General features: G+C 36.6%; 3 protein-coding genes across 4 annotated transcripts; 2 read left to right on the forward strand and 1 right to left on the reverse strand.

Annotated features, from left to right (window-relative positions):
• Positions 1–259: 259 nt before the first annotated feature.
• On the forward strand, positions 260–2,521 carry LOC112521289 (two-on-two hemoglobin-3). Its single transcript, XM_025130058.1, has 4 exons — positions 260–544; positions 1,219–1,349; positions 1,939–2,083; positions 2,203–2,521. The coding sequence occupies exons 1-4, from the start codon at positions 408–410 to the stop codon at positions 2,300–2,302; spliced, it is 513 nt and encodes a 170-aa protein (XP_024985826.1). The 5' UTR covers positions 260–407; the 3' UTR covers positions 2,303–2,521.
• Positions 2,522–3,492: 971 nt separating this feature from the next.
• On the forward strand, positions 3,493–6,735 carry LOC112521100 (26S proteasome non-ATPase regulatory subunit 11 homolog). The gene is made up of 3 exons (XM_025129776.1): positions 3,493–3,558; positions 4,683–5,700; positions 6,314–6,735. Exons 2-3 carry the CDS (start codon positions 4,697–4,699, stop codon positions 6,573–6,575), a joined length of 1,266 nt encoding a protein of 421 aa, XP_024985544.1. The 5' UTR covers positions 3,493–3,558; positions 4,683–4,696; the 3' UTR covers positions 6,576–6,735.
• A 3,647-nt stretch (positions 6,736–10,382) lies between these two features.
• Positions 10,383–14,006, reverse strand: LOC112520707 (nitrate regulatory gene2 protein). Of its 2 annotated transcripts, none has more exons than XM_025129188.1 (5): positions 13,879–14,006; positions 12,425–13,568; positions 11,988–12,160; positions 11,544–11,767; positions 10,383–11,436 (listed from the first exon to the last, which is right to left on the reverse strand). In XM_025129188.1, exons 2-5 carry the CDS (start codon positions 13,512–13,514, stop codon positions 10,635–10,637), a joined length of 2,289 nt encoding a protein of 762 aa, XP_024984956.1. In that variant the 5' UTR covers positions 13,515–13,568; positions 13,879–14,006; the 3' UTR covers positions 10,383–10,634. The 2 variants fall into 2 exon arrangements, with proteins under 2 accessions (XP_024984956.1, XP_024984955.1); XM_025129187.1 differs by having other exon boundaries at positions 12,422–13,568.
• Positions 14,007–14,812: the final 806 nt, after the last annotated feature.

The following is a 14,812-nucleotide window of genomic DNA, read 5'->3' on the forward strand; positions in this document are numbered from 1 at the left end:
TTATTTATATTTTATTCAAAAATAAAAATATTATCCTTTTCTCAAAACCATATAATAACATTTAAAAAAATATTATAAAACAAAACATTAAAATCGAAATATATTTTATTGCATTAGATGAATACCATTCATTATAATTTATAAATATCAAGTATACAACAAAAATTACTATCAAAAATATTTTTCAATTTATCCCACGATTGTCATGCCGTGTTCTTTTCATTGTTTATACAAAATGGAATCCGGTTCCTATCAATCTTGAAAGAAGAGAATAGAATCAAGAAGCAGCCCATGGATTCATGAAAACCCCCATTTCTGTTCTGTGTGTAGTTCCAAGAAAAAGCGTTTGCCCCACGAGCCTATAAATACAATCACCCATCCACACCCATCTTCCATTGCATTTCGATATGCAGACCCTGCAACAGAAGGCGTCAGAGTGGAGTGGCGTTGACCAGCAAGATGCCTTCGCCATTGACGAGATCAATCTTTTCGACAAGCTAGGGCTTCAGACTTTCATCGATCTCTCCACCGATTTCTATACAAGGTATTTGTTTCAGTTGATGGGTTTTCGATAAAATCGTACTTTAATTTTCTTTAAATTCGTAATTTTACATGCTATCTGAGGATTCTTGCTAATTCAGTTGACGGATTTTGGTTAAAATTCCCACTTATTTTTCTTTAAATTCGTCATTTTATATGCTATCTGAGGATTCTTGCTGATTCAATTGATGGGTGTTTGAGAAAACTGGAAACAATTTAGAATTTGAAAAGCAACAGGTTTGGCCTCAAATGCATGGCTTTACTGTTCATATATTCATTTGTGAATATGTTTGAATGATTGGTTGAAGCTTTTTAGCTGATACTACCTTTCTTCAAATCAAGATATGCATTTTGACTTTTGAAGTCAAAATGGTCGTCTCTTAATCCAGGATTTCTATGAAATAAAGAGTTGTTTTTGTGTTAATCCTGTTTATGTTGGCTTAAACTCTTTGTTTAATTTGTTATAATAATCTTGTTTGCCCCTAATTATTAATTGTTATGCATAATTTCAAATCCCAAACCACCGCTTGTTTGACTACAAAGTCAAAATCAGAAGAGTACTAGTTGGATATTGGATTCTCACTTCAAAACATTGTATTTATGGTGACATAAACAAGATCTATGTTCATCTTGAAATGATATAACGACTAGGGTTTTGATCTTTGAATGATCAATTAGGGTTTATGATGATGAAGAAGAGTGGTTTAGGTCCATTTTTGCCAACTCGAAGAAGGAAGATGCAATTCAGAATCAATACGAGTTTTTCGTGCAAAGAATGGGAGGGCCTCCTCTCTACTCTCAAAGGAAAGGTAATCATACTTTAGCATATCTTTGGCCAAACAACATAGCTTCTGCTCCAAGAACAGAGGATTGTGTCGGTTGTAAGAGATGTGAATCCGCTTGCCCAACGGCATATTCAGATCATTCTCTTGTTATATGGTCGGCCACTGCAAAACGCTCCTACAACCAGAAGGTCAATAAGGGTTATAGACCTCAGGGACTCAGTCTGAGACCTTGGGACTTGATTCGAGTCTCTCAAGACCAAGGGCTCTAGGGGTTTCCTTGTAGTATACTTGTTTTATTAACAAACCAACTAGTAAGTCCCACACAGAGATGGGGTCTAGGGGTTCGGATGGACACAGACCTTATCTCTACCCTAAGGGGTGTAGAAACTGTTTCCATGAAGACCCTGCAAAACAAAAATGAAAAGAAGCAAGGCGAGAGTGCGTGCGTGCAAATAAGCAACAGTTACAGTTAACAGAAAAATGCATCAATGACAGATGTGAGGAAAATAGGTTAAACAAAAGAAAACACAGAGCATAGTACTGACAACTACTAGTAGCGGAAGAAAAGCAGTATACTTGTTTTATGTATGACCTTTGAAATGATTATTTGCAGGCCATCCTGCTCTGATTGGCCGCCACCGCCCGTTTCCGGTGACTCATGAAGCGGCCGAGAGGTGGCTACTCCACATGCAACAAGCACTAGATAACACCACAGACATTGATCAAGACTCAAAGACAAGAATGCTAAATTTCTTCAGGTAGAAGTAGAACTCCCTTGATGCATTGCATGGTTGTACTTTTCAATTCTTGAAATGCATTGCCTGGTTGTACTATTACTAACATATTTTTGTTCCCAAAATGCCCTTCTCTTTTGCAGGCATACTGCATACTTTTTGGTGGCTGGAAATGATTTGAAGAACCAAAGCCAAGGAGCTCCACCTTGTAAGCATGGAGCCAACAAACCAGCAGCAGTCTGAATCTAATTTTTTCTTTAAAACAATTTGATAGAAAAGGATTTGTTACTGGAAACAACTGTTTTACTCTTTGGGATAGATATCAAGTCTGCATTCATCCCACCTTAGTGAGTGAGGGGATATACTGGGATGGTTTTAGATTCGTTACTTGGAAAAGCGACATGGATGTCATGTAACTTGAGTAAAGTAGATTTTAATTTATAAATGTTCTTGCATTTTACTTGTAGTTTGACATTTATGAGTCGAATAAAATCATGGTCGGGGTTTTCAAAAAATTCATGATTCTTGATGGGTTTTCGTTCTTGGAAGTACTAGCGTAAGATTAACAAATCCACCGTAATTAACAATGCTAATTTATAAAGGTGTTTGCGGATTAAAAGAATTGCACGATAATTCAAAAATAAAAATAATATTTGAAGGACAATAAAGTGGAAGTTTAAAAAATACAAAACACAATTAATAAAATTTAGAAAAAATGTAAGAGAAATGCGGATTTGATGTTTTAAAAGAGAATTGAGTTTTGTTTTGAGGTTATATGAGTAAAATATAGGTTAGGTTTGTTTCACCTTGTTCCATGAGGTGGGTTGTCACAACTATGTTTCTTTCACATAAAAAAACTGTCAAACGTGGAACAATGATCTCTCTTCTGTTATATCATATCCAGTGTACCAAACGCACCTTAATCGTAAAGAAGAAAACCAATACAACTGAAGACACTTTTTAACAAGTTACTCAAATTGACAAATTAATTGTCTATTTTTAAGGAATTTTTGTACACAAACAAGATACATTTTGATCACATACTAATGATGGATCACGTATACTCAAGGGATCACATATGCGTCGTATTTTCTCTCTTCATCCAAAAACGTCTCGTTTAAACCCTCTAAAAAACGCAAGTTTAAAAGTCTTTGGGCTTCCATATCAGTAATACATAAGTGACGGTTTATCGATCATCGATATACAAAGGATGACAAATGTAAATTCAAACAAAACATGAATCTACATTTGCACCAACATAATTATTTCACAAATAGACAGGTTAATATGACTAAAATTGTCAAATAAAAATGATTAAAGTGGTTAATTAGAAATATGGAGAAAATTTAGTGGCCAAACTATGAAAAAGTGAATTAAATGGGAGCCTTTTCTTTTCTTCCAAGACTTCTTTCTCAAATCTCTTTCTTATTCCTTCACACACGCAACGAAACTCTCCGGCGTCAGTGTTTTCCTCCGATCTCAATCGTCGATACGCTCCGGTATTCCTTCTATTTGATTTTTCTCTATCTTGATTTCATCAAAGAGTTTTTATTTTAATCTATGGGTTCTTAGTGTTTGTCGATTTGATGGTATGTAGTTAACTTGAATTAGGAGTTAGGGTTTTTGCGCGCACAGCTAATTCATGCCTATGTTTATGTTTCTCCACTCCGTTGGAAGTAAATTTGGGTGCTTTTGCGTAAATTATTTTCGAATTTGATGCGATATTTGATTTTAGGATTTCTTAGTGTTTTTCCCCTTGAGATTGATCTGGTATGAATGGTTTACTCAAGTTTCATTCGTCTAGTTTAGTTCAGTTCTTGTTTTCATTTTGGGGTTTTAGGGTTTTTTTTGGACACAGAATTTATCCAAATCCAGTTAATGCACTATTTATGGCTAGTTTTGTTGTATGCTCGGTTGCTTAGTTTTCTGACATTTCTTTATATCAATTCTTAGAGCTTCTTCCTATTGTTTTCAATGAAAATTTATCTGTTCTGTATATTGAGGTACTTTTCTGTCACAAATTTGCAAGAATTTTCTTCTTTGGATTTGAGTAAATCATGCTGTTGAAGATTTGGATCTGAGTTGCACTTTAGGGTTCTTCACAGGATTTTCATTAGCAAATTCCGTTCTTTATTGCTATCATGCAACAACTCCTAACTTTATGTTTCTTATTTTCTTGGATATGACTCTTGAATTTTGTTTTTCTGATGTTGCAATGTGTCTCATGCCTACTTTTTTAGGTCACATTGTTATGAAACCAAACTGTTGCGAGAATGATAATTACTTGTGTAGCTTGTGGTGGATCAAGTTTTGTAGCCATTTGGTAATATAAAAATTGAGCTGTTGCTAGGTCGTTGATATCATATGTTAAACTCTGGTGTCCTTGTAACAATATGAGTAGACGGTAGCAGACAAACAAAAAGAGGTCAGGTCTGCATACACCCTCCCCCCCAAAAAAAAACAACCTCCAGGTGGGATATACTTGGTTCGTTCATTTGGTTTGGATTAGTTAAATTAAATATCTTTAGATGCTTAAAATAAACTTGATCTAGTTTCATGCCATCTCTATGATCGAAGTTCGATTTCATCTCCTTTATCATAATTCTTTATTGCTTTGATGTAGTTTTCAGCGTTGATATGTCGACATCATATCTTCCAGCCACAACAGAATCAATTGATCTGGCTTCAGAAGCCAAAAGTCGACCTGAAGCGATCACCATACTCTATCGGGTCCTAGATAACCCTGCAGCTTCTTCTGAAGCACTCCGGGTTAAAGAACAGGCAATTGCAAAACTCTCAGAACTCCTAAGGGAGGAAAACAGAGGAGAGGATCTCCGTGGCCTTTTGACCACATTGAGACCATTCTTTGCATTGATCCCCAAAGCTAAAACCGCGAAAATCGTAAGGGGAATCATAGACTCAGTTGCAAAGATACCAAACAGCACCGATCTTCAGATATCACTGTGCAAGGAGATGGTGGAATGGACCCGGTCTGAAAAACGTACTTTCTTGAGGCAACGAGTTGAGGCAAGGCTTGCTGCTTTGTTAATGGATAGCAAGGAGTACTCAGAAGCTTTAACCCTCCTTTCTGGCTTAGTAAAAGAGGTTAGGAGATTGGATGACAAATTGCTTCTTGTTGATATCGACTTATTGGAAAGCAAACTGCACTTTTCATTGCGAAACCTTCCAAAGGCAAAAGCTGCACTTACGGCTGCTAGAACCGCTGCTAATGCAATCTACGTTCCTCCTGCTCAACAAGGAACCATCGATTTGCAGAGTGGAATTCTTCATGCTGAAGAGAAGGATTATAAAACAGCATATAGTTATTTCTTTGAAGCTTTTGAGGCGTTTAATGCCCTTGATGATCCGAGAGCAGTGTACAGTCTCAAGTATATGTTGCTATGCAAGATCATGGTGAACCAGGCCGATGATGTGGCTGGAATAATCTCTTCGAAAGCTTTGAAGTTTTTAGGCCCAGAACTTGATGCGATGAAAGCTGTTGCTGATGCTTATTCAAAAAGATCGTTAAAGTTGTTCGAAACTGCCCTTCAGGATTTCAAGGCTCAGTTAGATGAAGACCCTATTGTTCATAGGCACCTTTCATCCCTCTATGACACATTGTTGGAGCAAAACTTGTGCAGGTTAGGATTTTGATCATGGTTGTCATTATCATTATTATTATAGTTTCATTTGAGAACCATAAATATTTTGAGAACCGTGAAAACCAACTATTCACAATAAATATCGATGAATTTGTATGCATGATATTTATGATGATTTATGTTCATATATATTCATCATAAATATTTGGTTCTCACGGTTCTCGAGACATTTGCTCTTTCTAAAATAACTTTTCCCATCAATAGTAATCATATATTTGTCGAAGGGGGAGGGGTAAATGAGAACCATAAATATTTTGTGAACCTCAGAACGAACTATTTCATGCATTTTTCATGCCTAAATGCATGATATTCATGTAGATTTATCATGAACAGGCGATTCTCATGTATATTCATGAATGAAAATGCTCGATATTCAAGATGAATAATATTCGTGTATATTCATCATTAATGGTTGGTTCCACAGTTGTTAAAATATTTACGGTTCCTAAATGAACTATCTGCATTGATAGTAATCATATATCTGTGAAATTGCTTAACGTTATATAGTACATTGTTAACTGGTCTTTGTTCTAATTATTTCATTTTTCAAGGAATTGGTGTGGTGATTGAGTTGTGCTAAAAACTTGTGCAGGTTAATCGAACCTTTCTCAAGGGTCGAGATAGGTCACATTGCGAGTCTGATTGAGCTTCCAGTGGAGCATGTGGAGAAGAAATTGTCACAGATGATATTGGACAAAAAATTTGCTGGAACACTGGACCAGGGTGTTGGGTGTCTCATCATCTTTGACGATCCAAAGACGGATGCAATCTTTCCTGCAACGCTCGAGACCATTCAAAACATGGGCAAGGTCGTCGACAGCTTGTTTGTGAGATCGGCCAAGATAATGGCATGAAATTACCTGCTTCATATGTCTGTCTGTTTTAGTACTACTTGTTTGAGATGTTAATTTTGGTTTTCTCCTTTTGTTAGATTGCAATCGGAAACCTTCTTCATCTTGAGACTAAAGTTTATTATGTAATTTAACCTTGGTTACAAATGACCACTTGGTCTGACCGAAATCTATGAACGTAGAAGCTTGTCCTGCTTAGTTCACCAAGAAAAAGTGGGTTTAAACTAAGGGTATCTGTGGTGCGGTTTGAACGTTTTCTCAAACCATAAACCGCAAGGCGTATATATCAAACCGTGAAAAAAACTGCACGGCGAAATACGATGTAGTTTATGCGATTCGTACTTAAAGCACTTTGCACTTATAATTCAATAATTATAAGATTAAAATTTTATTATAAAATCAATGATAACGTGAGCGTAGTCCAGACAAATAAACGGTTTAAATGCATCTGATTTTCAAATACATATTACTTAATTAAAAATAGTATAAGAAAACTAAAACTATTACGTGATTAAAAAGAGTCCAAGACAACTAGAAATATTATATAACTAAAAGTAATCTAAAATAATTGGCTCATATTGGATTTCACAGTTACTACAAACTATCTAGTTCTCATTTGATTAGACCTCTATATATATACTTGAGATCACATGAGACCAGCCTATTTTCGTGAGACCACTTTTTTTACATTTGAAACTTCACAGCAAAACGTTGTGAAGGTAATCTTCATAGTGTTTTTGCTGTGAAAGTTCGTTTTTTTACCTTAACAATGTTTTGCTGTAAAGTTTCAAGTGTAAAAAGATGGTCTTACGGGTCTCATGAAAACATGATGGTCTCATGTGAACTCAACTATATATATGTATATGTGTGTGTATATATATATATATATATATATATATCTCAAATGTGCTTGCCGTTTGAATTGTGGTTTAATAACTCAAAATCGTAAACCACACCGCATAATTAGGTGTGGTAAATATCAAACCATAAAACTGCACAACGGAATTTCTAAACCGCACTTTACATTGCGGTTTATGCGGTTTGATGATTTGGATGAATGCTCCTAGTTTAAACAACCATTTTAAAAAATCTGGGTGGATCCGGATTGACCCGTTAAGTTTCGGATATAGACATTGCAAAAATAATTTTAAAAAGACTGTATTTTTTTATAAACTCAATAATCCGTACAAACTTACAAACCATTTTTCATATATTGTTTCAAATATCGAACAACGCGTATAAAAATATTGTCCTTATATGTGAAACATTTAGAACTCTTCTTTTCTCTTCATAAAATGGTTATCAACGTTTCACATATGAAACAACGATGTTACACATCTTCACATATGAAACCAATTATTTCAACATGAAAATTTCTAAACGATAGTAACTCATGTAATCCATTAGAATTTAACTTCAATGCACATACAATTATACCATCAAATTTTTCGATGATGGATTAGCAAACCGAGCGGAAAAAGACCGACATAGAAAATCTACGTTACCCTTCTCGGACCCTTGGTCAAAATTCTGCATATAACCCTCCCAATCATACGAGCAGTCGTAACAAGTCATCTTCTTCTTTTTCTTCACATCATACTGTTTTACGATCTTTCTCCATAAACTCGTCCAAATCGGCTTTGACTCGGAACTTGATTCCTTCAGAGAACAACTCGGATTCAATCGTAGATTCCGGCTTCGGGATTTCCGCATTCCTCCAATGTCCATTGCAACAAAAGGGAGTAGAAGAAATCTTGAAGATGCATTTGTTCATATATATATATAAACACATTGAAGATATGGGATTTTATTTCTTAAGCCATCTTATAGAGGTAGGAAGCCAAGCTTTTAACAATGGCTCGGCTTGCCTATATTTTTTAAATAAATAAATAACAAAAAGCAAAAAGATAACAAAACTATAACATTTTAACGAATTTATGATGAGATCTTGATTATGGTTTGATTTAAATTTGCAAATAAAGAATGAGCTTTGAGCTATGCGGCTTCATAAAGCTGAGTGGCTGAAGCAAACTCTAAATACTCGGCTTAAAATATTCCAAAGCGCATGCCGCCGAAAGAAACGTTCGTTTGGTGGCTACAATCATCAAAGTTTGAATGTACATCTTTTCATGCGTCATGTACAAGTTTTCCAAAAAAAATTGGTTTGGATTTTGAGGTAAATACTGTGTTCTCGAGTTTTTTAAGAAGAGAACCAAAAAAGTAAACCGAAAGAAAATAAAAGAATTTATGATAATTAAAAATATTTATAAAATTACACATCTACCCATCAATTATATACCACTGGTAAATAAATAAGAGTATATTTGTAAAAATAACATCTTTCCTTTTCTTTTTTTCTGTTCAAAACATGAAAATTTATTTTATTTCGTTCTTTTTCCTTCTTTTCCTTCCATTCTCAGAAACACTAAAAGAAATTTTTCAAATGTGGGACAGGTTTTTGTTCAGCTATATTGTCCTGTCCCACATACCAAAAACACCATCAACGAGCTATCGGTAAACTATCAAAATTCAGAAGGGGAAAAAAATAAAGCTTTTGGTTTGAGATTATTTCTTCTTTTGGTAAAACTCCGGATGGCCTTGAGGAAGCAACCATAGACATGTCTTCTGGAAGTACCTTTGTTCCACTGGATGAGACTATCTCGGTTCTTTCTATTTTCAGAGGGTCTCCAACAAATTCTCTAGAATAGAAAAATAAAGCTTTTGGAGTTTTTATTCTCTAATAGTTTCTTCAAAATGAACAAAACAAGAGACAACGCATTTTTCTCCAAATTTAACGAATACTTCAAAAATTTCCATTTTATTAGTGCATCTTCAACCCGACCATTAAAAAATAACATTAAACACTAAAAAACAACTTCAACCATACACTAAATAAACAATAAAAACCATATTTAATATTATAATAAATAATAAAAAACATCTGAATATATTAACCTTTTAATCAATATATATATATAGAGAGAGAGAAAGAGACATGAATTATGCAACCATTTACATTTGTACAACCAATACAACTCAATCTCAACTGTCCATTTAATTTGATAAATATGTGATTTTATAAAAATTTTGATTGTTTCATAATATAAAGTCATAATTAATGAAGCTTAGTCATCTTTCATAAATATTCAAATCATAATAAATAAACTCTCATCATTTTCATTTTCTATAGGTGATGCTATATAATTTCAAAATTTCATAATTAAATCAAATAATACATTAAAAATACAAAAAATAACTCTTAATATTGATCTAAGCATTTAACACAACCCTTTAACATACTTTTTAGACATTAAGGTGTGTTTACCAAACGTCTACCTGGATAAGGGCTTACCAAATCACTTTACTTTGTCGGATGAATATGACAATCATTAAAAATCTTACCTGGTAAGAACGAAGACAAGAATCGAGAGTTTTACCCGATAAGTGAGGATAATGACTCTTACCATGGTTAGCGCTTACCGGGATAAATTGTTGCATACAATGCGTTTTAGTGAATAACTTATCTAAGCAAGCAACAATGTTGAATTTTACTGATAAATGCTTACCGGATAAGTATTTAGATAAACGGAACCGGATAAGTATTTAGATAAACGGAACCTGACATATCTTTTAGACATTTCACAAAAGAATACTGCTTGTGGTCCCAAAAGTGGGTAATGCATGTCAAATTATTGACACCCTAAAAGCACATTTCGCCATTTGTACCCAACAAGGCATAGAAACCCACATTATTATAATATGCTACCACAAATGTACAAGTCACTGATGCATCAAGTACACACCATCAATGCATAAAAACATCCCCCATTTCAAAATGCATTACCCAACCTTACAATTTGCAAAGTAAAGTACAAGCCAACAATGCATCAAAAAGCACCTTCCAAATTCCAATTTTGCCCTCTAAACCCGATGCCGAACGGATCGATTGGTTCAAAAAAAGGGGCGATTTTCGGAGAGTTTTTTCAGGGTACATCGGTCCACATTGTGAAAAACTGTGGATACAACATGATCATAGAACCATAAGATGAGCCACGAAACAACTTAATTTCCGTTCGGGTGATTCTGCGAATGCACGATTGATCTCAACCGTTTATACGAATCCCGACAAACGTGAGCGTAATCGGACATCGCTCGGAAGAGCTCGGGCAACCGAATCTTGAGACTCCCTAATGATTTGTCCCTCACTTGAACACACAGCTTCTGATGAGCTTCAATTTCATCATCAAGCCTCTTCTTCAATGTCTCCACCACAAACCGTCTCTCGGAAATCGGATCGTTAGGATCCGTCCCCGATATGCGGTCCGGATCGGTTTCATCTTGTGGGCCCCTCCTCATTGCATACTTCTGACACCAATCCTCAAAAGCCTGGTTCTTCCTCAAGTACTCCTTTCTAGTTTCCTCCCATTTCTCCTTGAGCTTCATTTCTTCCTCTTGATGGTTCATGATGGTCTCGATAACGGCAGCAAATGATGAAATCGCACTTTTCGCGAGCTCATCCGGAAGCTTCTGGAGGTGGTCGTGCCATGAATGGAGGAGGGTTTGGATCGGTGGATGTTGGATTCTTGGCGGTGATGAGATTTTCTCCTTCAAGCTGCTTTCGATGGGCACGAGGTTTAGTTTTAGCCAGTTGTTGAGGGCTTGGATGTAACGTTTTTGATGGGTTACGAGCGTTTCAAAGTGCGAGTGCCACCCTTGAACCACGTGATAGAGCTGGATGGTTCGTTCGTAATGGTGTTTTGTCGTCTCCTTCGGTGCACCCGAGACGTCAAGCGATTTGAGATCCAAAACAACCGTTAACTGGTTTTCATGATGAGTGCACATGGCCTCCCACATCTTCGACATCCTGCATGTTTAAAGTAAAAGTTCGAGTTCTGATTAGAGTCCACAAGATCTCTTTAACATCGTTCTAAGAAACCAAAACCAAAATACCGGAAAACGATCAGAACTTACTCGTCAACAAGAGTCACGAGTTTTGGATATAACTGCTTATCTCGAATGTCGTTCACTTCTGAAACCGTTGAATCCAATGATTGCATATCAACGATGTATCTCGTATGCAAATGACTTACCGCTGCCTTTGTTTTCTCTAAAGATTCCGTACTCGCACCACGTTTTTTCAGTTTGTTAAGCAACGCAACCTTCCTCTGATACTCGAGCTTCATAAGCTCCCCAGCCTATAGACACGAAGCAACCAAAATAAATGCAACATTTTCCTTTCAAGCATTCGCTCAATCTAAAACAACCATTTTGTCCTTTCGCAACCGCATACGAAACATTGATAACCTATAAACACGAAGTAACCAAAACAAATGCAACATTTTCTTTTGCCTCACAGATTCAGTCTAGAATTACCATTTTGTCCTTGGGTAACCATAACAAGATATTGAGACGCACCTTAACTTCTTCGTAGAGCTTTTTTTCCCATGCTAGAAGCTTATCAAGCACGGTGGCATGGGTTTCATTCTTGTCATCATACTCCTCGTTACCACCATCACCGTTGGGCGCACCTTTGAATGATCGGTTCCATGTGATAACTCGCATGACTCTTGCGGCATGATCAATGTGATCTACGGAATCATGTAGGTTGTAAGTAACATAAATGGACCACAGGAAACAAGGAATTCAAGATTCATAATCCCAAATCTTTGTGAATTTGACCTAGTTCAGTCCCTCAAAACATGCAAGAATTGAGACATTTCAGAATGTATTTCAAGTGAATTTACCTATTTGCCCATGTCTTATTCATTACAAGGGTAGTTTTGATTCATTTCGGAGCACAATGATCAAACAAACTAATTATATACGCAAGGAAAAGAGCGGATTGTTACCACGGTTATCGGCAAAATTTGAGTGATAATGCATCCGTGTGGCCTCGAGCATCTTTGATACCTCTTGTGCACTCTCAGAAGCCTTCAAGAAATGATCATCGATGTCTCCAAAAATCTTCAACAAATTGACACTGCTTGACCCCACAACCATGCCACCACCACCGCCATTGCCGCCTCCTCTCCGGTTAATATCTGGTGGTGCCGTATTAGAATGTGTGAATTGCCTATCCTTGGCCATCACCGGTGTCTCCTCTTCCTCCGTTGTAAATCCCTCCATCACCACTTTCTCAGGAGTTTTCGGCTCCACCTGATGGTGGTGGAGATGGTGGTTGTTGTGGTGGAGGTGGTGGTGTGCACCGTCCATTTGCTCCTCCTCCTCTACTTCTTCCTCCTCGTCTTTTTCGTCAATACCCTCATCGTATTCTTCATTCAAATGGGTCCAAGGCATACCGCCCATATCAAAGTAATCCCAAGGCATCTTATCGCTCTCCGGTGGCGGTGGTGGTGGTGCAACCGGAGTTTGAGTTAGAGGCGATGGAGCATCGTCCTCTGCCGCCATCCTGCCGCCACTCTTCCGCCCTTTCCTCCCTCTTAAATCAATAACATTATCTTCTTCCTCCTCATCCTCCCCTTCCTCTTCATCTTCCTCAAGTATGGCTCCGTTATTCATCTTCCGACCGCCCTTTTTGGTAACCGGAATCGCCGGCATTGTAACCGACCGCTGTAGCGGTGGAGTTGGTGTCGGTGAAAAGCTAGGCATTGGCGGCGGAACAGGGGAATATGTAGGTAACGGCGGCGGAGGTGGAGGGAGATGATGCTCCATGATTGGCGGTGGAGGAGGTGGCGGCTCCGATGATTCACCTCCGACGCCTCCACCACCACCACCACCCAAATGGGGATGGTAGACTTCATCAGCTTCCCCTTGTGCATAATCACTCAAAGCAGCTCCGGTGTTCTTTAAAGCCATAGCGTAACCAGAATGGCCAGAAGCGAAAGTATTTCTCGCCGTCACCGCTTCCTTCATAAAATTCCGGCGATCCTTACATCTAGAAACAGATTCCTCATTCTCAATCTTGGATTGAGCACAACCCATTTCGATTCAACCAATCTTCTCTCTAGGGTTTCAATTAAATCAACAAAAAATTTCCTAAAACACAAGATACAGTTGTTAGATTCCATAACTTTCTACAAAAAGTCGCAACTTTTTCCCACCCAGAATAAGAATCTTGTTCCTGAATCAAAACCACAGACAATTATTTCTGTGGGTTTATTCCAATTTCCATCAACAAAAACAAAAACCCACATTGCACATACCTCCGATTCCATCATCAAAACCTTTAAAATTCAAAAATCTTTCCAGATTCTTACAAACACAAAAGTGGAAAACCTTTTTGAAGAAAACCCTAACAAAAACAAGGAATTTCTACAAGAACAGAATCAAAGAAGAGAATACATACCTCTGATATCATCAATGGAAATCGTTTCGAAATGGGTTGTAAGTAGGGTTTAAGTGAAATCAATCAAGCAAGAATGGAGAGAGAATGATGAAGTAAAGAGAGATGGGGGTGAAAAGGAGAAAGAGACAAAATTGGGGGTGAAGGGAAGAACATGAGAGCACGAGAAGGGTGGCAGAGTCTCCCAGAATTTGTACATACGGACCAGTAATGGACGCGTGGCTTTCACTTGCGCATTTAAAATCATATAACGGTCACAATACTCGAGGTAGCTTAAACGACGACGTAACCATGTATTACTACTTGTTTAGTCTTTTAGTTAGAAAACATTCTTAAAAATATATATCTTATTTGATGTGGTTAATGATTTTTTTAAAAGGAATCAATTAATAAAATATAGGGGTTGTTACATTTACCTATTAAAAAAAGTAAAAAAAAAGACTTAGATGTTGTTTATCAAATACTTATCCGGGGTAAGTGCTTACCAAGTCACTTTATTTTACCAGATGAATATGACAATAACTAATAATTTTACCCGATAAGAGCGAAGGCAAAAATCGAGAGTTTTACCCGGTAAGTGAGAACGAGGACTCTTATCATGATAGCGCTTACCGGGATAAATTGTTGCATACGATGCGTTTTAGTAAATAAAATCTTACTCGGTAAGTTAGCGATAGTGTTGAATTTTACCGATAAGTGTTTATCGGGTAAGTATTTAGGTAAACGGTCTTTAGACCATTTACATCCTTGCAATTCATTTATGTTTTTAATTGTATCATCTCAGCTTTTACAATTATCATCTATACATGTTTAATTCACCTACACTTTCAAAAAAAATAGTTCCTACTATAACATTTATTAATTACTTTATAACTTATTATATATATCCTAATTATCTTTTAATAAATACATAATATAATTTTAATTTTAGGTGATG

Source organism: Cynara cardunculus (assembly GCF_001531365.2).
Source record: "Cynara cardunculus var. scolymus isolate 2C chromosome LG 11, CcrdV1, whole genome shotgun sequence".
Taxonomy (NCBI): Eukaryota; Viridiplantae; Streptophyta; class Magnoliopsida; order Asterales; family Asteraceae; genus Cynara; species Cynara cardunculus.